Source organism: Gossypium raimondii, chromosome 11, assembly GCF_025698545.1.
Source record: "Gossypium raimondii isolate GPD5lz chromosome 11, ASM2569854v1, whole genome shotgun sequence".
NCBI classification, from domain to species: domain Eukaryota; kingdom Viridiplantae; phylum Streptophyta; class Magnoliopsida; order Malvales; family Malvaceae; genus Gossypium; species Gossypium raimondii.
In genome coordinates, this window is record NC_068575.1 from 7,182,774 (window position 1) to 7,209,352 (window position 26,579).

Consider the following 26,579-nt stretch of genomic DNA (forward strand, 5'->3'; position numbering starts at 1 on the left):
TTAATCAAGTTAATTAAAATAAATATGATATTTTTATAAATTAATTTTCAAGTCAAATAATTGACTGAATGGATAATTGAACTTGAAAATTGGACCTGAGATATAAAATTGGGCACGAGAACCCTAAAATTGGTCAAAGTGGGCTTGGTATGTGAAACTGAACTGACGGTCCAACTGATGGTTGAATCAGATTGGTTGGGCCGTCACTAGCTTGGACCAAATTGGTAACAGTTGGATCGGCTAGGGGTGTTGCACCTGTGATGGCATCATTGGACATGACGGTGCTAGCGGTGGTGACGACGACATTCCGGTGGTTGACGGGTGGTCTTTCGGCGGTTGAGTAGCGGAGGAATCACATTCCTATTGAGACTCTACCAGATAATTTGATTTTAGATTAATTATCCAAAAACAATATTATTTTAATAAGATTTCATATTTAAATTTAATTTAATATTTATCTTGTAGATAAATATTCTATTAATTTAATAAATTTAATATGAAATTTAATCTAATATTTATCTTGATAAGTATTATATTAATTTAATATTAAAGTGATTAAGTTTAATCATAGTTGAACTCACTAAACTCTCCCTATATAAAGAAAGTCATGGGTCATCATATTTCACACTTGAATTCAAGAGAAAGTTGTAGAGAGAAAAATCTCATAAGAAATTATTCCAGAAGATGTTTATAGATATTTTTTATTTGCAACTTGACCCAAAAGTTTAGAGAAATTATGAAATTACTCCAATGATAATTTTCTGGAAATTATGTTTATTCAAAGTGAGCCTACACTAGACAGATGTGAGCTTGAAGGTAGCGGAGAAGATACTCGATCGAAGCGTTCATCCTAGACGAATCAGAAAGGTAAAATTTTGATTAAGTGTTTATTACTTTAGATATCACAACCAAGTTTTAATTTTGGAAAATTTTTCATTAAATTTATTTTTCGCTGCTTTTTCCAAACTCATTTTTCCAACAATTGGTATCAGAGTCAGGTTGTGCTCTATCTATAAGTATAAACAAATAATCAAAATAGTTTTTTTTTCTTCTTCAATGATTCGATTACATAGAAAGTGACATTCTTTAGATCTTATGTATATTTTGAGTTATATATGGGAATGTATGTGATATTATATAAGTATTATTTTTTGCCAAGGTTGTGGTTTTTAGAAAATAAACTTGGACTATCATCTCCACGTAGGACTGATTTTTATTATTATAAATTCATAAAAATCTTATGAGTCGGAAACGAGCATAGGATTTAAATATAATTTTTTCCAAAACGAGTCCATGACGAGGAGAAGATGGAGCAATGACGATTGAAGACCCAAGGAATGCCTTGTGAAAAATTGTGTAATTTTTATTTTTCATTTATTTTCTAGAAAGTGAACCATAGAAACCTTGGGTGACAATTTTATTTTAATTACCCATCTCCTTATACATTTTTTTATAATTGTTTATAATATTTATATTATGTTATATTACAAGTTTGATATATTTGTATGAGATGATCCACAATTAATCGATTAAAAGATAAGAAGTATGATAATGAGAAAATACATGTGTTGTATTGTTCCATTCACTTTTTTATGTTATTCGATTGTTGTGAGAATTATGGTAATGAGAAGGTGCATGTCTATGATTGGCTCTAGCTGTAACACCCCTAACCCCTCTTCGTTGCCGGATTAGGGTCACGGGCATTACTAATCAATTCACATCAATTAATTCCACAATCACATCTTATCTAATTCAATAAAAAATTATTCTATTTCTTTCAAAATCATAATAAAATTTACCCATTCAACCTTTAAATACGAGTTTTTGGACTCTAGAACTAGTCTATGAACAAACAGGGGCTAATTTGAAACAATTCAAAAAGTTTAGGGCCATACTTAAAAATACCTAAAAATAGGGGACACACGACCGTGTGGCCAGGCCATGTGGAATACCCCTAGGCCGTGTGACTTTCGAAATGAGGACACACGACCGTGTCCCAACCCGTGTCCTTACTCGTGTAATTCACTGACTTGAGACACACGGCCATGTCCCAGCCCATGTCTCTACCCATGTAACTCTCTGAATTGGGCCGCACGACCGTGTTGCAGGTGGTGTGTCAGCTTGTGTGTGACACTACACTTATGCAATTATTCCACACGTCCAGGGCACACGTCCGTGTGTGACGCACGGTCGTGTGCACCTAAATGTACCTTAAAACTTAAGTTTACCGTTTCCTACTTGCTTGGGAATTAAGAAACTAAAATACCAACCATTTAACCTATCCAAAACACAATGAAATATACTCAAAACATGTCAAAACAACCATCTTAGGTGCCTAATCAATGTACCCTCATTGGTACCACATTTCACATTTTCAACACATATCAACCAAGCATCAATCATTCAACTCAAATTCATACCAAATTATCAAGGTTAGGTTAATGTCTAACTATTTAACTAACAAACTAATCTAGCATATGTGAAAACATCAACTAGACTAATATACTAAATCATAATTTCACCCTCAACCATAAGTGCACACACATATATATACATCATTACACATGAGGCTCAAAATATCATTATATCAACAACTAGTTTCATTCCAAAAGACTTCTTAGGTACATGCCATTACAAAATTAAAACATCACCATACTTAAGCTTGGAATTTGTTGTTGGATGTTGAGCCGACGATAAGCTGATAGTACCTAACCTGCGTACAGAAAAAAAACTGCACGCTGAGTAAAACTCAGTGGTATTTTTATAATCCAAACATTTAAAGACAGAACATTATACATGAAATGCTCAGATTAAATTATAAAATCTTACTACTATCTAAATATGGAATTACAAGATATCACCATTTCTATATTATGCATATTACTACATTATTTCTTGTTATGCTAAACTTTTACAAGTATTCATACTCAGTTGGTTTTTAACATATATTTCAATTCACATCACTTGCTATATAAATAGCTTTTCATAGATCATTTAACAATTCACTTATATAATGGCACAATCCAACCCCATTTTCAATCCTTGAGTGCATTACTCGTATATTTCATTTATGTTCAGAACATAATTCACATTTCATTTTCCATTCCACTTTTTATTTCCATTTCACATACTTTGCCATTTCAACATCAACTACATAAATTTATTATTTAATTACCCCTATTAAATCGACTCGGACTTGGATGGATACATGGATCCAACCAACAACACCAGTTTGGCACCCAGTGCCTCATCAGATAAATCCGAAGTAATAATTGTGCCCAGTGCTATAAGTTGACACTCAATGTCTCATCGGTTAAATTGAAACAAATTGGCACCCAGTGCCTCATCGACTCGAGGTCAAAGAAATCCATAAATTCTTCCTATCCTATGGCATGCCATCTACATCCGACTTAGCTCGAAACAATTCATAGGGTTCCATTTCACTTTCAATTACATTTAATGTCCCATTCTCATATATACACATAAACATATATTCAATTCAATATTCATATAACCAGTGCATTCATAATATACTAAATATGAGTTCAATTCAATCTCAAAGTACCAAAGTACTCACCTCAAATGCTTACCATATACAATAATTCAAAATGTAATAATTTACAACTTAGTTCGAATTATAGAAACACAAACCGTGAATTCTGAACTATTTGACGTCGATTTTATCTTTCCCCGTTTTAGTCGAGGATTCTGATATGACATTAGCTACGGAATAAAACAATTAAAAATGCATTAATATTACACCATTCAATTTTACATTAAATTTTTAACTTTTACACTATATTTGCTTAAATTTCAATTTAGTCCCTAAATCGAGACTAATTTTTAACTTCCACAATTAACTCTATATTTTTATACTAATTTCACTTTAAGCTAAATTTAACTCTCTATTTTCAATTATACCCTTTTGAATTTTTCACAATTTAGTCCCTATTGCTCAAAATCAAGAATTAACTTCACTATTTAGTCCTTTTCACTTCTATTTTAGAAATATATCAATTTAACCCTAGTATTTAAACTATTCAACTATAGTAACATCTAAAATCTTAAGCAATACTCAAAATTACAATATGGGTCGGGTAGCTTTAAGTATTGGGATTCCAAAAACATAAAAATTACAAGAAAATGACTAAATTGCACTAACTAATTTTGGATTTGAAATTTTAAACCCAGGCTGAATGCTCCTCTTCTTTTCTTCAATTGTTTTCGGTTTATATGGAGAATAAAAATAAAGAAATGGGTTTTGGTTCATTATTCCACTAACTAATATTATTATAATTATTATTAATATATAATGCATTAAGTTCATGTTATTTATTATAACATATATATTAAGTTAACATATATATATTATACTTCATTAATGCCGTCCACTACCAATTAAGCAAAGGTATACTTGCTATTTTAGTCCCCTTTTATTTATCTTAATTTATAATTCAACTTTTGACCCCTTTCACGATTTAGTCTCTGTACCTTAATAACTCCAAATTTCATGCAAATTAATTATCCAAAATTTAATTCACTACCAAACTAACCTCGTAAATATTTAATGTTCATTTTACGAAAATGAAGTTGCGAACCTCGCTTTTCGATACTCCTGACTATCAGATCGTTACACTGGCAAGGAAAGACTTGGTTTTTAAGTGGTTAAATATGATTCACCTCCCTTTCCTAGGACCCTATCTAGTGTACAGTTAACATTCACTTTTTTCGATTTTCTCCTTTAAAAAAACCGCGGAGAATTAAAATTGTTTATTTTATGATTGATTGATTCTTGTGAATAAATGAATGAATCTGAATATTATAAAATTGTCATAGCATGTCATGCATATATTGGAAACATGCCATATAAATTAGGTAAGAATGCCACTAGGACTATTGTATGATCATTCTTAAAATATTGTATAATCATTTGCGGAAGCTTTTAAAACAGATTAAACAATCGTGCGTTTAGGAAAAACATTTGTTTCTTTTGAAAACCGAAGTTTCCTACTACTAGCAGTTGTAATCCATAAGGTAAAGATAATTAAAACCCAAAACCAAAGTCCAAAAGTCCAATTACAACCCAAAAACTTAGCCAGTAAAAATAGAATAGAAATAAAACCAATTATCGTAAATATGAGTTTTAAACCATGACAGTCTAAAACCGCGGTCACCGCCGGGTCCTCCGCTACACCGATCCGTCTAGATCTGGGGATTACCTGTACACATTTAAACAAAAGGGGTGAGTTTACGAAAAACTCAGTGTGTAATCCCATAGAAAATAAACAATAGAAAATCACAGTGCACAGTTTAATCAGTCATGGGCCAAGCCCTTTTTCAGTATCAGTAACAGTTTGGGCCTTAGCCCATCTCAGTACAGTATCAAATATGTAGTAGGGCCTTAGCCCATCACAGTATCAGTAGCAGTCATGCAATATTCAGTAACAAAGTCCTACCCAACCAGCCTCTACACATCATCTCCGTCCAACCTTACACTCCATGTAGAGATCAAATCAATCTACCCATCCCTACACTCCAGGTAGTACCGAATGCGGCACAAAACAGTAATTTGTAGCTGAGCTGCTAGTATGTTAGGCTTAAGAGCCTTTCAGTACACTTCCTCCAAATATAATTAACCCAACCCCATGCAATGAAACATACAGGTCATGACATGCTATCTCAGGATATCAGTACATATAACTAGTTTAGTATACAAGTATACTATCATCATGCTCAACACAAATATAAATCAAACAGTTAGTTCGTACAATTAGGGGTCTAAGTGATACTTACCGACCCTACAGTAGGTTCACAGTCAATTTAGTAAAAATGGGCTCACACACCCATGTAGTCTATCCATGTGGCCCACTCGGCCCAAATTGGCCTTGGTCGCGTGGTCCATTTTTAATGTAACCCATGCTAGCTAAATATTCATATATGTTTTCACTATTAACTTATATGTTCCTTCAGAGTTGTCTACTTGAGTCACTGTTACTAAATTATTTATATCTTGAGCTACAGAATTTCAAATTAAGATCCACTTGATGTCTTTGAAACTAGACTCGAATAACTTTCTACCATAAAATTTTCAAAATTTTTGGTTCAGCCAATAAGTACAGTAAAATCTTCAACTTACCATTGTTCTGATGTCTGACAGCTTCGACCTTTCTTCGCTAAAAATAAATTATCTCTTAGTACAAAATTTGGATGATGTTTCCATTTGTTTCCATTGAAAATAGACTCATTAATAATTTAAACATGTAAATTTTAACCCCTAATTATTTTTCTCCAATTTTTGATGATTTTCCAAAGTCAAAACAGGGGAACCTGAATTCATTCTGACATTGTCTCACAAAATTTATTATATCTTACGATTTACAATTCCATCTATGAGAAACTAGACTCAATAAGCTTTAATTCAATATTTTGTTCATCCTCTAATTCGATTTCCACAATTTATGGTGATTTTTTAAAGTTAGCCTACTGCTGCTGTCCAAACATCAAGCAATTTTGGCTTTCCATTGAATCCTATTTTCTGTGTTTCGGGTACACACCTGGTTTTGTTTGATGCTAAAACAGTCCCCGAGCACTCCAAAGCCTATAATTAAACAAATAACACTAATTTAATCTCACATAACGTGATCCCAAATCGAACTCGTTTCGAGCTTTTAACCCATAAGTGACTAAACCTTACCTTCAACCGATGAACAGTAATTCCCACATAAACTAAGACTCTGATTGGTGATTACGAGCCCTTGAATCTTCCCCTAATTGGCATAAAAAAAACACTTCAAAAGAAAGTTAACAAATAGAGACAAATCACTTATCTAAAACTTACTGAACGATCGCAGATAAACGTGAAGTGGCACAAGGCAGAGTGAGAAAAGAAAAATCAAGAAGATGAAGGGTGAAAGAGAGCAGAAATTCGACAGCAATGAAGAGAAAAACAACAAGAGGGTGGAGGGATTTTGGGGAAAGTAAAAAAGGAAAAAAAATGATGAACAGAATATTTGATAACCACCCCAATCCCTTATTTCTCTCCATCAAACTCTCCACTAAATCCACTACTCAGATTTTTAGTCTATTTCAAACTCTCCTGGACGCACGAGCAAAAATAATGCCCACGCCAAGATTCGAACACAGGACCTCCTACACACCAACACTCCACTTATCCACCAGACCAACAGGCCCATTCCGTCAATTATTTGCCAACTTTTACTTAAAAGCCTACTGACCAAAGATAGGGCTTATTCATAAAAATACCAAAATTTGCCCAAGTCCTGGCTTGAACTTGGGACCTTCCAAACACACCCAGAACACATAACCACTAAAGCAAACAGATATTTTGTGTCACACATTCACAATACCCAAAATTAAAATTTTAGGGCGTTACAAACTTTATCATGAGAGTTCACTGGATGAGATTTCCTTTTAAGGAAAATTAGTCATGCAAGACTCTCAATGAGAATGTCTCAAGATGACTCACAAATGAAAGCATGTTCAATATGAGTATTAGGCCAATGGTTACACACTCAAGATCGTCTTTTATTAAATAGTTTCCCCGGAAATGATATTTAAGCTAAAGATGATGGCCAAACATTAAATGGTTGTTGGTTCATGTGGAGTCTTGAAAATAAAGATTCACGAACTGATTCAATGTAATCTATGTAACCCCTGGCTCTGGTAGGTCTAAAGATTTGGTGTGTCTAAAGATTTGGCGTATCATACTAAACAGTCTATCTGACGAAGTGTTATTTGCCCAAGTGATTGTATTGGCATATGCGAGTGAACGTTCAGTATCTGCCACATAAGAAAGTAAGAATTTGAATTCATGGTATTTTGCCATGTTAAGGAGAAGTTCGTGTTATTTGACAAATGGTAATTATAGACTGAGTATTCACCAAAGGTATAGTACGCTTAGTATGTCTGGAATACTATGCTAGTTAGATTTATAAGTAATTTGGTTAGAAATCAATTGTATAGCCTAGCTTGCTAATTGTGATTGTAATAGGCCAATTGAGCCTGGGATCATAAAAAAATAATAAACCCAAAATAATAAAACAAAGTCCAAAATTATATCATTTGGCCCGATCGGGATGGCTTATTACTTGAAAAGGTTGAAGGTCTATCTACAAGCTTGATGCATATGGAAACATAATCTTCAAGGATATGCAATCTTAGAAGATATGATTTTGTAATCTTAGAGATTTAATTTGTAGATACCTTTTAATCTTAGCCGTTGATGTAATTAATCTGTACCATTGGATGTGGGGAGGCTCAACTATGAATTTAATCTTTTTCCCTTATTATTCATTTTCAAATTCATTATTTTCAAATTTGTTTACATTTTATTTGGCCTTATATTTTTATTTTATTTTATACTCTTTGTTTTAAATTCATTGATCTTTGATTATTGATGCTATTTAATCCTCTATTTGTTATTTTAGTTTTTTATTATTAAATTAAATATTTTAATATTATTAATACTATTATGTGGCATCATTAATCTTGTATTATTATTATTATTATTTTTATATTCATGCATGTATCGTTTTTATGTAATATATATTGTTTTATATATAGTATATGTATGCTTATATATATTTTATACATATGTTTTATTTTTATTTTACTTCCTAACTTTTATATACATATATATACTTTTATATTTAGTTTCAATTTTTTTTACTTTTGTATATATGTACATGTATGTATTTATATATTTTTCTAATGAATATTTTTATATATATATATATATACGCACATGTCTATGATTTTATTTGCTTAAATACAAACTTATATTTTCAACACATATGTTATAATATATATATATATATGTATGTATATTTATATATTTTCTTTATTTTCATAAATGCATTATATATATTTTGTTATAAATTTTATAGTCCAAAATTTTATATGTAAACCCATGTGTATGTCTTTTATTCTTTATAATTTCGTATATATTTTTTGTACCTTTTTTTCTCTTTATATTTTTTTGTTTATTTCCTTCATTTGCTTATTGATTTATGTTTTCATTTATATTTTGTTCATTTGATACTTCACATGTCGTTGTTTTTTATGTACATTAATTTCGTTTATTTCTATGCCATTGTTGTATTTATTATTGTATTTTACACTTAATGTAGCATTACATCATTTTTTACTCGATTTTAAAATTTTCAAAATTGAGATAATACTCGTATTTAGGATTTTCAAGGAAATTGAGCCCTAACGTATTGGGTTCCAATTTTCTTCGTTAAATCTAACAATCGAGAATTGCTCATTAATCAAAAAATATAATGAAAAGCTTGTTGTTGGGAATTTAATATGTTGTATCCTAACGTATTGGATGTGACGTATTGATTTCTCGAGACAAAGATTTAAAAAAATAATAATAACAAAGGAAATATTCCAAGTTTAGGATTTTGAGAAATTGTGCCCTAACGTATTGGGCCGCGATTTCTTTATAAATCTTAAACAAATGAATATTCTTTTAAATTTTATTACACGAGTATTTTGGACTAATTCATTTTTGAGGAATTAGAATGTCGTGCCCTAACGCATTGGGTGTGACATTTTCTTTCTCCGAAATGATAAGACTCTTAATAAGTAACGTTTTTTAAGTTTTTATTAAGGATCATATTTTTAAATTTTCGACATTAAGACACTAATTAATTAGCTAGGTACCAATTTTGGGCGTTACGAGGGTGCTAATCCTTCCTCGTACGTAACCGACTCCCGGATCCATTTTTCTAAAACTCGTAGACCAAAGCTATTTTTTAGGTGATCCAATCACACCTCAATAAAAGATTGGTGGTGACTCCCAATTTTTTTTTTTTTAAAGTCGACAACTAATTTTTGTTTTTTTCCAAAATAGAAATGGTTTCGACAGTGATGACACTACACCAAAACAGACTTTTAGCGGCATGTTTTGTGGCGTTTGGATGACAAACGCCACTAAAAGTCGAGCATTAGCGGCGCATGACATAAAACGCCGCTAAAGATCTAACATTAACGGCGCTACTTGTAATACGCCGCAAAAGAACATCATTAGTGGCGATTTCAAACAAAAACGCCGTAAAAAAACTGACTAAACGCATCGTTTGACCTTCACGAATAGTGGCAGTAGCGGCGTAATATAAAAACGCCATTATATAGCACAATTAGCGGCGTTTATTTGTAAGCGCCGCAAAAAATGTTAGCCAAAACGCATCGTTTGACCTTCACGAATAGTGGCAGTAGCGGCGCAATATAAAAAAGCCATTATATAGCACAATTAGCGGCGTTTATTTGTAAGCGTCGCAAAAAATGTTAGCCAAAACGCATCGTTTGTTCCCGAGGTATGTTAGCACAATTTTTGTTTTTTTCCAAAATAGAAATGGTTTTGACAGTGATGAAAGGTATTTAATTATGTTCTTCAAAAAAATGTAAACCATTATGGGGGGAAAATTCTGATATGTGTGACACTTGTTAAAATTTCCTTAGTAAGTTGAGTCATATTTATATGTGAGAGATGAGTTTTGAAAGGGGTTCTTCTTTATTCTTCTTCTTCTTCTTCTCCTTTAAGTGACTCATTGATTCCTTCCTTAAGTCTGAATGAATATTACATCGATAATCTAGAAGTTGTGGTTCTTTTATCATCAGTGGTTATTTCATTCCATGGTAAGTGTTTCAACTTTGTATGTTAAGTTTTGAATGAGTAAATCTGTAGGTGTTATTTGAACAGTAAGATTATAAGTATAAGGTTTTTGCATGAAATTGTCGGCAATTAAGATGATAAGTAATTTGAATGTACAAGAGTAGTAATATTGAAATTATGTTTCTAGGCAGTGGTTGTTGCTAGTTCAAGAGGGATGTCTGGGTCTGGAGTTTAGAACTGCTACAAGTGGGTGTCAAGTGAGTCTCTACTCTGACTCTCTTGTGTAAATCTATCAGATAAAAGTAAATATATATAAAGGATGATGATGAATATAGTGATCAGTAAATGTATGATCATAGTAAGGATAAAATAGGTATTACTACGATATGTGTAAAGTTCTAGTTGAGAAAAATATTGATTAATAAGAGTGCAGGTGTAGTTATGGTGCGAAAGGAATGACAGTCAGAATACAATCATTTGGGTAAGTTAGAAATGAGAAATGCCCCATTGTGAAGCCTCTGGTAGAGCAATTATAATGCTAACCAGATTGGCATATCACAGACTGAAAACAAGTGTAAGACCATGAGGTAGAGGCCCATGGCAGCTTGGTATGAATTGGAGCCATGCATGGCGTAGCCTCCAATAATATGATATTGGAAAGGCAAATCGCGATACATGAATATGTATAAGACCATGTGGTTAAGACCCATGGCATAATGTGATATGAATGTATATATGTTCATGGCGTAGCCTTTGAAAATGTGTAAATAGAAATGATAGATCACGATACATGAAACTCTAAATAAGACCATGAGGTAAAATTTGGGAAATGTGTCCATATTGTAGTAAACATGTAACTATTTTCTATTTATTTGAATGATGAATAAATAAAGTTAATTTCACTTTTCACTACTATGTCTTTTGTATTTTTGTTTTTCATATTTTGCATGCATAACGAAATTGTAACAATCAAATATTAGCTCATTAATTGTAGAAGTTCAAACTGATAATAAGTGAATTGTAAGAACATTTACATTGCGAGAAAGACAACTTTTTTCAGTAGATAATCGAAGTGAGTCTATAATCCCATAAAAGAATTAAAGTGAGCATTTGATTCAAATATTGAGAAGGATTATTATGTCGTTTTAATTCTAATTGAGGAGATGACTAGTTTTGGCTATCGGAGCAGTCAACTCCATGGGTAGAGACATAGATGTATTCATTAGCAGAATGATATATTGGATTGGACCCAAGATGAATTAATTCTGAATCCGTTTGTGAATTAATTCACTTGTGACATTCATGGTGTGATTTACCTAAATCCTGAGTTAGTCATTGACCATGCGTATGTAACTCATGTGCTTTGATATAATTGGAGGCTTATGCTCTAAAGATGATCGTGTCGATAGCCGGTATATTGGGTATATAACTTGTTTATGACATGACTTTGCTAGCAACAGTCGAGTTCATAGCTCAACTAAAGAGTTAACAATATCCTCTCATTGGCATTATGTGGATTGATAAATATGGAATGTGACCACGAGTTACTTGTTCTCGAACGAGCAATTTATCACAGTCATTTGTTGACAGTAATCATATTAATCATTAAGAAGGCACAATAGTGACAATGAGATAAAATAGAATTGTATTGAATGAACGGATTTAACTCAAATGAATCAATGATATCATATGAGGGTAACACACACATGATGAGGTCATTGGACAAAGTAGTTGGATGGATTACTTTCGTAAAGAGTATACAATAAGGAGTATACAATAAGAAGTTTTCAATCATGGTACTTTTTGTGGATTGACTACATGATTAAGTAATTACGAATTATCGGAACGATACTTCTAGACATAATTGTAATTGCTAGAGCCTAATTGTATATGTCCGATTGGTTCCTCCGCTAGCTCAATAAAAACTCAATTGGACTATTTTTGAATTAGAAGAAAATTCTACGACTTTGGAAATAATTTAATTGAGTCGATTTATTCGATGTGGAATTAAATTGGGCGGTTGTAAGAATTGTTCAACTAGAGAATTTTCAAGGATTTTCTTGAAAAATTAATTTGGAAAATCTAAATGATTTTTGGGAAAAATTAATTTTAATCAAGTAAAATTAAATTAATCAAATTAATTAAAATTAATATGATGTTTTTAAAAATTAGTTTTCAAGTCAGACAATTGGCCCAATGGGTAATTGAACTTGAAATTTGGATAGGAGATCGTAAATTGAGCCTGGGATCCCAAAACCGAGACTAAGACCTAAAAATTGGTCGAATCGGGCCTAGTATGTGAAATTAGACCGGCGGTCCAACTGGTAGTTGGACCAGACAGGTCGAGCCATCATTGGCATGGACCAAATTGGTAGCAACCAAACTAGCTCAGGGTACTGGCATTTAAATTTATTCTTGATGTTTTAACATGACAGATCTTGATTTACAATTTTATGTTTATATCATATCTTGTTTTTACAGTTCTAACAACTCAGGCTCAATCTTATCAATGCCCCGAATCTTTCCAAGCACAGCCTTTCCTTCGTCGAGACAACCACGCTCAATGAGACAGTAAGGACTATCGACCACGAACAGGGCCCCTACTGTTAGGAGAAGTACTAAAATGTTGGCCAATCCTAACAATGTAGGTTGAGGAGCTAAAAGGTTTCTTTCCATCACCTGGTTCGATCCTATCTTAATACTATCATGTTAAAAGGAAGAATTATCTGATGAGCCATAGCATTCGTAGTCCAAATGTGACTTGGTCCTTGCGACCTTGAAAAGGGAGATTCGGACACAACCTTGTATTTGGGGTATTTTGTGTCATTGGTTTTGAACCCAGTTCTACACTCCTTTCAAAGGCATCCAACCATCCTTTAAAAGTCAGCAAGGACAATAGATATCAAAATCATCTAGGAACACTTGGGCAACAATAAGAACTGAGCTATACTATTATCAAAGTATTGCCCTTAACATGTTATTTTAGTCAATCTTTTACAATATTGTCAAGTCTCATACACAGTGGTAGAGCCACTAAGAGACCTAGGGGCCATGCTCCCCTAAAATGGTAGATTTTTAATGTAGGCCCTTTATAATTTATAAAAATTTAAATTAGTAATGATAAAATTACACTTTGGCCCCTCCTAAAATAATAAAAAATTGATTTAACCTTTTAAAAATTATAAAAATATATACTATTAAAATGATAAAATTACATTTTTACTATCGTAAAAATATACAATTTAATTTCGCCCCCCAAAAAGAATTTTCTAGCTCCGCCACTGCTCATACATCTCTTTTTGATATCAGGTTGCCTAGTGATCATCACAAGAGAAAGAAACCTGAAAGAGGAAGCCATTCCAATGACTTAGAGAGGCAATAGGGGCCAATATGATTCTTTCCTTAATGTTATTCCCTAAAACTTTATGGATATAATATTTAAAAACGTAAAGCCTTCTCCTTCACCAAGCTACAACAACGGAAGTGCTACATTGCATGGAGGATGCCTTGGGACTGAGACTTTCCCAAATGACAAACATAGTAGCTGGTTTGTTACTACTAGCTTACATTATGCACTGAATTGTGACTGCTGTTAAATATTCCACTCTTCTATTTGCAATTATATTCAGAATAACTCAGTAGCTTTGTTCTATGAAAAAAAAATCTCCAAATGAACCCCATGTAATGCCCTAATGGTCAAGGGTGTTTATTGCCTCAGGTGTGGCTTAGGCTTGAGTCGCACTAGTAGCGTTTGTTTTTCGGGCTTTGCCCTGGTATTGTAATTCACCAAAAATTAAAAAAAAATCTCCAAATACGTAGTGGTGTATCTAGAGGGCTCGACCCCCTCTAAAATTACAATTTAATTTCGACATCCTAAAAAAATTTCCTGACTTTACCCCTGCAAATACATATGAAAAGCTTAACATACGCGCGACCTTTAACTATAATATCCACAAAATTTTGAACCTCTATTATTTGAAATTAAATTAAATTTAGTAGAACTCCCCTATTATTAATTTTAGAAATTAGGTACTTGCATCCAAAGTATACCACACAAAATAAGGAAAAATGAACTTAGGCTCCGTTTGTTTCAATGTAAAAGTTTTATAAAAAATAAGGCTCTTGACCCTTCCTATAGTTCTGTATTTTTGAAATTCTATTTGAATTCATTTCATGTGTATAATTGCATCAAATTAAAGTTTATGTATGTATACAATTGCACATTAAATTAAAGTTCATGTATAATTTTGAAATTTATCCCTAATTTTTATTATAAACTTTATTCTTAACAAATATTTGGGTTAAATATTTATAACAAAATTTAATTGATGTCTAAAATATATTATTTATAATGTTAATTGAAAGCAAAATTGTTTTAAATTTGTCCTATTTATATTTTGTAAATATAATAATGCGCGTATAAAATCATGTATATATAAAATTTGTTTTTGAATAAATTAAAAATTTAAATATATATAATACTTGCAAAGAATCCATTGAAATAATACAAAAAGCAAGTAGTAAGACACAGGAGAAGGAAATAGCTTCTTCTTCTTCTTTTTTTCTTTTTACGTAGATTAACCCTAAATCAACATAAAATAAGTTAATTTTGTCTTAATATTTTTTTAACTTTTCAATCTACATGAGAAAGTAACTTTCTCACATTTTACCATGGGAATTACCATATTCATGGGAAAGTAATTCCCAATGAAAAGTTAGATTACAATGAAAGTAAATAAAAAACATACCAAATGTTAAAATCATTTTCCAAAATGATTAAATTCTCAGGAAAGTGGTTACGCTCCATCATCGTACCAAACGCTACTTAAAAATAAGAAACTCAATCGACTTCTTTTTTCTTTTTTTATAATAGAAGCCCGATTGATTTACTCAATATGTTAGCTTTTTTTTTTTTTTGTGAGAAGGCAAAACCCTACAACAACGCCTCTCGAATCTAAACCATACCTAAAGCAATGAATACCCTAACAATTAAGCCAACACACGGAATTTTTCTATATATTAATTTTTGTATATATATTTATTTAATATACATAAAAAGTGTATTGCACGTTTATATATAAATATATATTTACTATTCAAAAATAAATAAATATTGAAGGTATATGAAAAATATTCATTATATATCTATATATTTAATATATTAACTTGTAAATATAACATAATATATATTAACTTGAATATACAATAATATATATATCATATATTATATTAACTTGTATTTATATATATATAAATCTGTAGGTACTAAGTTAAAGTCACTGATTTTAATGTCCAACAAAATTAATTTTCTTTTGAATTAATCCTCCCAATATTATTAAATATAAAATTGGGGACATAAATAAAAAAATCATAATACTTTTAAATTAAAGATAAATTAGACGTTTTCTTTTATATATATTTTTTGGTTAGCTTTTATAACTTTTAATAACATTTTCGACTTTGAATTCTTTCAATTTATATATTTTCTGTTGATTAGTCGAGTGAGTTTTAATTTGATTGGTTTGGGTATTATTGTCAATATAGAAAGACGTGGTTCGAGTGCGCTGAAGCGCATTATCTTCCTATTTATGAGTTGAGAAAGGATTATAGATAATTCTAAATATAATTATGTCAAAAATAACAGATATGACCAAAAATTATAACGTTTTTTGGGTCAGCAAAGCACATATCAAAACATAAAACCAATAATACCATCAAGAAAACGACTCATTACAAACTAATAAGTTACTATTTGAATCATTTTGCTTGAAGATTTTTCCTACATTTAGTTATGATATATTGTTTAAATTAGTGTTCCTTTTGATTCCATAAAGTAGTGCTTCTATTTGATTGTTGCTATTTGTTTCTATAAATTTAGAACTTAGATGTGTAACGGTTTATTGCTTAGCCTATTTGTATAATAAAATTTTGTTTTTATTAATGGTATTAGTTAGGTTTGAATTTTAAGTCTGTTTTTTAGATTCGAGTTCGATCCGATTCGAAAAATAAACATAAAATTCTACTTATGTCTAGTCTAGATTAACAATATTAAACTCGAGCCCAATCTGGTCCGTCCATTTTATTATTTTTTAGATTATTTTTATATAAAAATAAATTTAAAAATATAATACATCAAATACAATTAAAATAAGATAGTTGTAACTTAGCAAACAAATAGTAGCAAAATTAACAATAAAATAAGAGTTATACAAATATCCAAATAATAACAACAAAATAGTAGTAATATAATAACGAAATAACAACAAAGCAACAAAAAAAGAGAGTTTAGGCTGATTCAGATCGAGCTAGGGCCAAAACGAGTCTTATTTTTTGTCCAAGCTCATTTTACGAGCCTATATCTTTTCTTAAATCATCTCGCTTTTCAAACGGACCTTCAAATCTAAGCAAGTAGAACCCATAATCAGGTCTAATATTAATATATGGTTTTTTTTTTCTTAAGTTTGATCCTTCTTTTTAAGTTCTATGGATTGTGATTACAAAATGACGCATATATCAAACATATGAAAGATTTGATATTTTTCCTAAGACATATTCTCTATGTTTAATTCTTGTTCTATTAGCTATGATTGGACAAGGTAAGTAGAGGCCTCTAGAAGCCCCTAGACTCTTTCCATTGCGTCTCTCTCTAGCATGATTTAGGTTGTAAGTAGCATTTGAACATCTTTCCTCCCCTACTTTATTGTCTATATGGTTATATAAAATTTGTTAGCATTCAAAATACCAAAGCATTAATTCAATTTATTAATAGTTTAACTATAAAGATCATGGACTTTCACTTCATTGACATATATCTATTGCTTAATCAGATAAAAACTTAAATAAATTATTTAGATAAAGTTGGAATAATTTCAAGCAATTTATCAAGATTCAATGGCTTAATCAAATAAGAATTCATTCCAGCGCCGGTAGTTGCTTCCTCAGATAAAGGATCAGCGGTTAATGCAATCACTGGTATACTAACACCATACAATTTCTCCTCCCTTTTTATTAGTCTTGTTGCTTCATATCCATCCATCACCGGCATCTATAAAAAAAAAAATTCTCAAATTTAACTATATGTATGGTAATTTTTATGTGAGGTGAATAGCACTACAATACCTGGCAATCCATGAGGATAAAATCATAAGGTTGAGCTTTGCGTTTGTTGTTTTCTTTCAACATCTTGCAAACTTTATCGACTGCCTCTTCCCCATTTGTACACACTTCAACTTCTGCTCCAAGTTTCTTAAGCCTTTCACTTGTTATCCTTCGATTTAGCGGAGAGTCTTCAACTAAAAGAATTGTCTTCTCATTCAAAGGCTTCTCCGTATTTTTGTTTATAACTACCTGCTCGAGAATTGTCTTCTCATTTGGCTTTTTAATTATCATCGTCTCTATATTTTCGTTTATCACCATCTGCTTGAGAATTGTCTTCTCATTCAAAGACTTTTTTATTCTCATCTCCGTATTTTCGTTGATTGCCACCTGCTCAAGTAACGGAGGATGAGATGAAGAAGTCCTATGTCGATTGGTCCCCAAGCAATTCTGTTGGAATTCTTCACGTTCTGGAAGTAGATGCAGCACTTTAATTAAGCGTGATCCATGGAGTGGTTCACTTATTCGTTCATGAAAATGACTAACTAACTTATCCTCTTCTTTTCCACCTCTCGGACGCGTAACCGGATTATCTAACAAGACAAACTTACATAAGTTATCCGGAATACATGCCCGGAAATTAGCTACAGCACAGCACAGTTCAGATAAATTGCCAAGACTGGATTCAATTACTACTAGTATGAAAGTTGAACAATTTCTAGAGTTGTTCTTTGTGTATTGTCCCCAACTACTATCACTTCCTCCTTTGATCCCAGCAAATGTATCATTTGTTCCTGCAGTAGAACTGCTTGATGCAGATTTTGCTGGAAAGTTAGCTGAACTTGACTCTGGCCTTCTCGAAGAATTGCTGTAAGAATAATCCAGCTTGCACTTTATCTTTTCTAGCAGCCGATGAATACATTTGCCTTGCTTTACTAATGTCACTTTTATGTTTAAGCTCTCCATATATTTCTTCAAAACTCTCTTCCTTTCTTCCCCTGTTATGTAGAGTATGACATGAGAACTAGCTGCAGGGCTCCTAGAAATGGAACAACGTGGTTCACCTCCATTCACAGAGTCTTCTAACGGTTCGAGCGTCGGCTCGGGCTGACAAACCATAAGCATAACAGTGAACCTGAAACAAGTGCCTCTCTCACCAGGCTCTTTATCAACAATCCCTATTTCTCCATCCATCAGCCGCACCTACAAATAACAACATTTAATCATTAAAGTACAATCTGCATGTATCTTATAATTTAAGAGGTTTCAAGCACTTACAATGGATTGAACAATACCAAGTCCGAGACCACATCCTTCTTCTTCGAGGCGACCTTCACCGACAGTTGTATCCTTAACCTGAATAAATTCTTCATAAATAGATGCTTGCTTGTCTTTAGGAATTCCCTTACCGGTATCATCAACCTCGAACTCAAACTCCATTTTGTTGAGATTTTGTTCAGCTCTATGAAGTGCATCCATATCCTCAAAGTCTTCTTTCTTGCAAAATAATAGGGATAGACACTTTGATACTAAATTACCATTAGAGGCAATGATTTCTTTTTCAAAACTTCGTTTTTTGACGACTGCACGAATCGAGACGTGACCATCTGATGTAAACTTAATAGCATTGCGAAGTAAGTTGAACAAAATTTGTTTAAGCTTAACTCTATCACCTCTCACCAGAGATAGTTTACCAATGGAACCATCACAAGGATCAAGTACAACATCAACGCCCTTTTTGATACCTGAAGGATATTCGACATCGACAACATTCTCGAGGAGTTGAGCCAAGTTGAATTCTTCTTCTTCGAGATCCATCTTCCCGGCCTCAATTTTACCGATATTCAATACTGAATTTAATATATCTGAATGATTTTATCAAAGTAAGCATTAATGAATATAATGAATAGTAGCAATTTAATATTGCATAAATGCAAGAATCTTATATCAAACTCACCTAGGAGGTCCTTGTTGCAACTCTTTATCTGAACCAAATTTGCAGCTAACTCGGGGTGAGGATGAGCATCAGCATGACAAAGATCGAGCAAAGTTGAGATTGCAGCCAAGGAAGATCGAATGTCGTGGTTCGCCCTCAAGTAAGTTCGAGTCTTAAACATGCTCTTGCGCTCCGCTTGTTGAGTTGCATTCATTTGTTTTACGAATGCCGCACACAAGTACATTTCTCTTTTTGCTGCTCTAATGGAAAAGAAAATGAAGATAATGAACGCAACCAATATGGATACAAACATCAGTATAAGAAGCAATGAGGATAGCTTGGTGTTCTCTTCAATGATGGTGACCAATCCGCCCTTGTGATACGCTAACACATACACCTGAAAATCAAGTTGTAACCATTGATTAGCTTAATCAGCATTGAAATTCAGACAAAAGGGTCTTTTCCATTGATGCCAAAAGACTTACTGCTTGAACTCCAGCAATCTCAACTGTGGAGCAATAAAATGTGTACTTCTCTCCCATGATTCTCCCATGAAAGGATACTCTGTTCCCATCAACAGGTTCACACGAACAGTTGCTGATACTCCGTATCGTGCTACCGTCAAGTTCCGATGCTCGAATTAAAACCGTGTTGTTATTTACTGTAATCTCGGCATTTGGAAGCTCGGATTGCACGATCACGTCCCCGTCAACTGTAGCCAAATGGAAGTACCCTCCACTAAAATTTAGTGCTGCAAAATGATCAATAACCACTTGAACAGGGAATCCAACAGATATAACACCACTTCCATCCATAGTAACAGAGGTAAGAAATAGGCTATCTTGATCATCATTCCATCCTTTGCCGAGGGAAAAATACCCTTCGGTTCGATTTAAGGCTTCTTGAAACCATGTTTCATTTATTCGATTCGTGGCATTCAAAGTAATTGCCTTTCCATACAAGACGCCAGTATCACGGTTGACCAGCATACTATACCAATTGGAAGAAAAGGAAGTGTTGCAGAATACTGCTAGCTTTTGGTCGTCCTCATCATTGTAATACGAAAACATCAAGCCATTCAATCCCACGTAAGAAATCTGTGATAGACTTGGAATTGTTGAAAGCGCAATGAACAACGATGGTGCAATCTGACATACAACAAAATGCATTCACAAATCACATTAACGTCTCTGAAAAAACAGAAACAAAAACTGTAATTAAACCTTGACAATGTACCACCTTTTTCTCAATAGTAACAAATGATAGCTCGGATCCATTCAGCGCCGAGCTCAATGTTCTTGCTAAGTTGAGTGCTGATGTGTTGAGAGGAAGCAAGAATCTTGAAGTGGCTTCGATTGCTGAAATCGAGTTCTGGTGTTCTGAATAAGAATCAGACATAAATCTATCTCTGGTATCGTTGTTCAACATGCATAACTTTCTTGTTAGATACACACAAACCCCCTGCCATCAAGTTCAACAATATGTAAGAAGAGGAAGATTGAAGAAGAGGAGAATTAGTAAGTTCATGAGACTGATAATTACTAAAATGATAAGAGAACAAATCGTTGATAGAAGTATTTTGGGACACTTTCTCTGCTGAGGCATGTTGAGCTTGGACTATGACTTGAAACAATCAAACAAGTGTAATCATATAACAAAATCACTGAGAAATACAGAGTACCATAGTCAATGCAAGTATTTAAAGAACAACACAGAATTGAAAGAGATAACAAAAGATTTGAAAAAAAAATGAAAGATTCATTGAAATCAATAACAGAAAACTGGTAGAGGGATAATAGGGAATTTGAAGAAATGTATATATTATTAAAACAGAAACCAAAATGAATTCAAAAATTTAAGCTGTTGAGAATTTAAATTTAAATTGCCTCTTTTGGAAATTTTTCAACAAATAACATCACAAAGATATGAAAGTTTAAGATTGTAAAATGGAAGAAGGAAGAAGTGAAATTTGGATATAAATAAAGCAGAGTGTGAGTGAATATGTAATCCAGAATTCCAATCATTTGGTTCCAGTTGCAGAGGAGGAAGATTTGGGCTTCTTCACAATCAAAACAGGGCACTTCACATTCTGTGCACAGTGATTGCTTACACTCCCCAAGAATGCCCTGTCACCCAAAAATTATTCAAACCATATATTAAACCCTGTTTAGGCCTAATCACTAATCCCTATCACATTCATTCTTGTAATAAATTTGAGCTGTAATAGAAAATAGAGTATGAATCAGTAATATGTGATACTTAGTTAGTGTTGAGTAAAATTCGATTCGGTTAGAAAATAAATTAAAAAAATGAATTTTAAGTGTATCGAGTAAACATAAATAAGTAATTTGAGTTCGGATCGAGTTAAATTTTACAATTCCAATAACTCAAATAATTTGAATAACAAATTTATGTAAATACCTTTTCGGTCCCTATCAATTTTGAAAATGCATAAATTAGCTTTTCTCAACTAAAATTAAAAATAAATTCCAAATTTTCAAAATGATTTTAAAAATCAAATTATTTATAAAAATTCCAAAATTTATATTTTTAAAAAATTAAAATTTTAATTTTTTCTAAAATAATAATTTGGAGGAACTAAATTAATTAATTAATGATTCATTTTATCGTATTAAAGTATCTTATTATTATTTTGCTCAAAAAGTTTTCAAACATATATGATTTTAAATATTTTAATTGGATATGTTTAATCTTTTAATTTAACTCGAATAATTTCACTCGACTTGATTTAAAAATTTTAAATCAAATTAGAATGATAAAATAGAACTCGTCGACTCGAGATTTTTTACTAGATTTGATCGAATACTCACTTTAATCACAATAACCTATTTATTTGATTCTCCTACTAATATTAATGACAAGCTTTAATTCAAAAATTTGACATGAAATTTTTGAAAATACTATCAATAAAATTATGCTAATATATATCTAGGAGAGAGTTATAAAGAAAGGTAAAGTCCTAATAATGACGCGGTTAGTACAATTTGAATCTAAGTCATATTTAGAACAGTGAATACTCTGATCAGTAGGTTAACATATGGGATTGGAATTATGGGTAATATTAAGAATAATAGAAAGACGAAAGATTAAATAATTAAAATAAGAATAGTTGAGGATTTGACCAAAAGAGAGATTACCCACCTCTGAATAAGGCCATAGCCATGGCTTCCCATAACAAGAACGTCAGCATTGATATTCTCGGCAACCCGGCAAATCACGTCCCTTGGATCACCACTCTCTATTATCACCTCTACTTTAACCTAATTACCCAAAAACCCCTTCAATTCTCAAAACACTCAAATTTGATCCTCCAAATAAACCAAAACCAGAATTACTCAGTAACTCACCTCATCATCACCTTTCTCTCTGCACATCCTTTTGGCCTTTTCGATGATACAATTCGCCACATCGTTGCTGTACTTGTCCACGGTGGCCAAAACATCAGAAGAAAACAAATACCCTGAAACATAAACCACAACAAATTTTTAAAAAAATTACCCATTATTCATGCATTTAGATTTCGACATTAAAAAAAAAAAAAACAAAAAAACCTGTGCCATCGAGCGAAGAGTGAAAAGCTTGTGCAGATCTAACGTAAAGGAGGAAAAGGGTATCTTTGCAACATTGAGAAATGATGTTCTTGAGGCACCATGAGAGAGCGTACATGCTCTCCTCCCCTTCATCCACGGCTACCAGGATTTTGCGGTCCTTAGCTAAAACATCAGCCATTGGATCTAGGAGCTTGGATTTGAACAGTTAATGAAAAGTTGAAGTTTTGATGGTAAGCTGTGCAGAGGGAGAGTGTAATGTATCTTATAGAAGAGAATGTTCGGCCTTTTTGGGTGGTTGGTTTTGTCTCAAACGCTGCATGCATGTATCAGACATAAACAATCTGTGTCTTGTCTGGTTTTTTCCTTTTATTTAATTTGCATTCATTTCCTTACCATGTTATGTAGAGAGTGTTGGTACACGTAAGATTTGAGATTAATTCCAAATTTTAAAGTTAAAAAATTATTAATTTCTTATTTTTAAAGTGGTAGTAGAAGGATAAGTTTCATCTTTAGCCCATTCTAAAGAATAGGATCTCCTTTTGAAGCCAGTAGCAGAGGATATAACACGTAGATATTTCAAAATACATTTGCCGAGGGTTCTTCCGTGCATTTCTGGTGGTCAATGAATAACATCACCAGATTCCACCAACAAGTTCTCACTAACTGCCCTGGTGCGAGTCCATAGACATTGAGCATCTCCACAAAATTAATGGGGTGAAAGTTTTTTTTACCTTAACCAATAGTTGAGGGTTCGATTCTCGTCTTGTATATGGAGTAGTTTTAAAACTCGTGACCGGTATCTACCCCCTAATGGACCTACAAAATGTGGAGCATTAGTTATTGGACTCGCTCCAATAGATATCTTGAGAAATAAAAATAAAAGTAACCGAGGTGAGGGGAAGGTGAAAGTACTAGAGATACTCATGGGTTGGGCTTAAGTATAATATTAACATACTTTATGCTTGCCCAAGCCTGACCTGGCTCGAAATATGAATCTAAAATTTTGTCTAAACCCGCTCATATTTGCAATAGACTAACTTAAGCCTATTTTAGACCGCTCATATTATTTTTAAATTTTTTTAAAAAATATTTATATTATATTATTTTAATATTTAATAATTTTATACATTTTAAATTTATTGAACTTTTTTATATAATCATTTTAATATTTACATTAGAGTAGTATTATATATTTAGTATAGATTTGTTTGTTTAATGCGTTTTAAATTACATAATATATAAAAATAACATAATATAAAGTATTATAAATTTAAAAACGGGTCGTACTGGGCTTGAGCCTTAAACGTTCAAACCTGAGCTTGACCCATATGTTAAATGAGCCTAATTTTTTTGTTTAAACTCATTTTCGGGCCTAATATTTTTGTCCAAATCCTTTCCAATTTTGAGCTAATCTTTAAGTCTGGGTAGATAACTCGGACATGAACAATGAAACTCATCCTTAAACGTATAAAGAAAGCTGAGATTACTGTTAAGCATCATTTATGGTGGATTTACCTATGCACTACTGGAGATATATGCCATCCATAAGCTGATATTGTGACCCTAAATAAAGAGGAAGCGTGACAAACAGGGAAGAAAAAGTGACTAAAATGGCAGCTGCAAACCTGAATATATGCTATCCGTATATATAGGGTGTGTTAAAACAATCGGTTCGGTTATTAACGGAATCGAACTAGCATTAACTGAATTAATTAAACTGTATAATTCTTTAATCGTTAACCGAACTGAAATATTTTGCTTAATTCGGTCGATCTGAATTAACCGAAATTTATATATTTTTGTCTTTTGATTAAAATAAGTATAAACCGTATCAAAAAAATACATTAATAATGTTCATTTGTCTTGAAAGTTAACCGAATTAATCGAAATTTTAAGTCTTGAAATACTACATAATTATTAAGTCTGGTTAATTCGGTTAATTATCCGATTTCAAACTGAATTAATCGATAACTGGAATTTCAAAAAATCATTAACAAACCTCCGACCGAACTAAGTTCGATCATCGACCGATTAACTAAATTAGATCGATTAATTCAATTTTAACCAAAGTTTGAACACCCCTACATATATATATATCCTTAAATATATATATATATTTTAGTTTTATCGTATTTTAGTTTTGGATCGTATCATCTGAATTGTTCTGAGGGTAAACTAACCATTATTCACTTAATTGTTAGCATATTTGTGTTTTAGTCATTAAATTTCAAAAACTTTCAATTTCACCACTAAAGTTTTTGATCGGTTCTGTTGTGATCACTTTTTTCACATGCGGCCTTTATTAATTGGTATAATAACATATTTAATTCCTAATATTTATAGATTCTATCAATTTGATTCTAATTTTAGATAAATTTAATTTTCACATTTACAATTTCTATTAATTTAATCTTCAAACACATTTTCATCGTAAACCAAAAACATTTAAAGCCTTGTAACATACTCAAGGGTAAGCTATACATATTTCTAAAGTTGGTTTAGTATATATACCATGTAATTTTAAATTAGTAATTGAAGTTGGGTTCAGAGAGGAATGTGCATTTTTATTAATAGCAATTTAAAATTTTTAATTATTTAAATAAATGAAAAAATTCGATAAATCTTAAACAATAATTATATAATTTAAACCTTTTTAAATAAAATTTTTAGCTTCCTCACTCAAAATTTTAAAATTTTATCTCATCCCCTTAACCAAATGGTCTAGCTTCATACCTAGTTGAGTTTTTGAAGAAAAAGGCTGAATTTCATTGATTAATACGGTTAAAAAACACACAACAATACGAGTTACTATTAGGAAAACAAACTGTCTCTTTCAGAAAATGCAAAATCCAAAGACCTCTATCTCTCCAGCAATCACAGCCATCAACAGCTAATTCGACGGGTCTGACCTCCGCCTATCCTTTTCCACCGCACTAGCAGCAAACAAAGGCACCCTTTCCACCAAATAAGTTGTTTCGCCCCTTCAAATCCCTTCCGTAACTAGGAGATGTGCCAATCCGTTCTCTTTCCTTAGTACATGTTTAAAGATACATGTGTCACAGATTTCACTCAAAGATTTTGCATCTGTAATATAGGCACTAATGACAGATCCATCTTCGTTCTGTGCATGTAGTTTCTTTACTATAGTACGGGAATCCCCTTCAATTACCACATCCCTGTAACCCAGATCAAGGACCACTTGAATTGTCTGGAGGCATGCAAGCGCTTCTGCCGCGAAAGAGTAAGTACGTGATTGTTGATAATCATTCTCGAACCCAAAACCGTCCCTTCTGAATTTTTGCCCGCTATCCCCGAGCATGATTTCTTTGCATAG

The 26,579-nt window shown here is 32.3% G+C and overlaps 2 protein-coding genes across 2 annotated transcripts; both read right to left on the reverse strand.

Annotated features, from left to right (window-relative positions):
- Window positions 1-17,486: 17,486 nt before the first annotated feature.
- On the reverse strand, window positions 17,487-21,589 carry LOC105801271 (histidine kinase CKI1). The gene is given in 9 exon segments (XM_052623557.1): window positions 17,487-17,743; window positions 17,746-18,076; window positions 18,128-18,940; window positions 19,016-19,602; window positions 19,695-20,070; window positions 20,159-20,821; window positions 20,913-21,134; window positions 21,216-21,290; window positions 21,581-21,589. Coding segments are annotated over 9 exon segments (3,333 nt in total).
- Window positions 21,590-21,687: 98 nt separating this feature from the next.
- On the reverse strand, window positions 21,688-23,423 carry LOC105801627 (universal stress protein A-like protein). The gene is made up of 4 exons (XM_012632845.2): window positions 23,246-23,423; window positions 23,042-23,154; window positions 22,836-22,954; window positions 21,688-21,799 (listed from the first exon to the last, which is right to left on the reverse strand). The coding sequence occupies exons 1-4, from the start codon at window positions 23,421-23,423 to the stop codon at window positions 21,694-21,696; spliced, it is 516 nt and encodes a 171-aa protein (XP_012488299.1). The 3' UTR covers window positions 21,688-21,693.
- Window positions 23,424-26,579: the final 3,156 nt, after the last annotated feature.

Bases quoted from the DNA above. Each gene is read 5' to 3' on its own strand.
- LOC105801627 (XM_012632845.2), bottom strand. From the start codon at position 23,423: ATGGCTGATGTTTTAGCTAAGGACCGCAAAATCCTGGTAGCCGTGGAT. The intron at 23,155-23,245 runs GTTTTTTTGTTT...TTTATGTTTCAG, and splicing joins CTCTTCGCTCGATGGCACAG to GGTATTTGTTTTCTTCTGAT. The intron at 22,955-23,041 runs GTGAGTTACTGA...TTGGGTAATTAG, and splicing joins GAGAGAAAGGTGATGATGAG to GTTAAAGTAGAGGTGATAAT.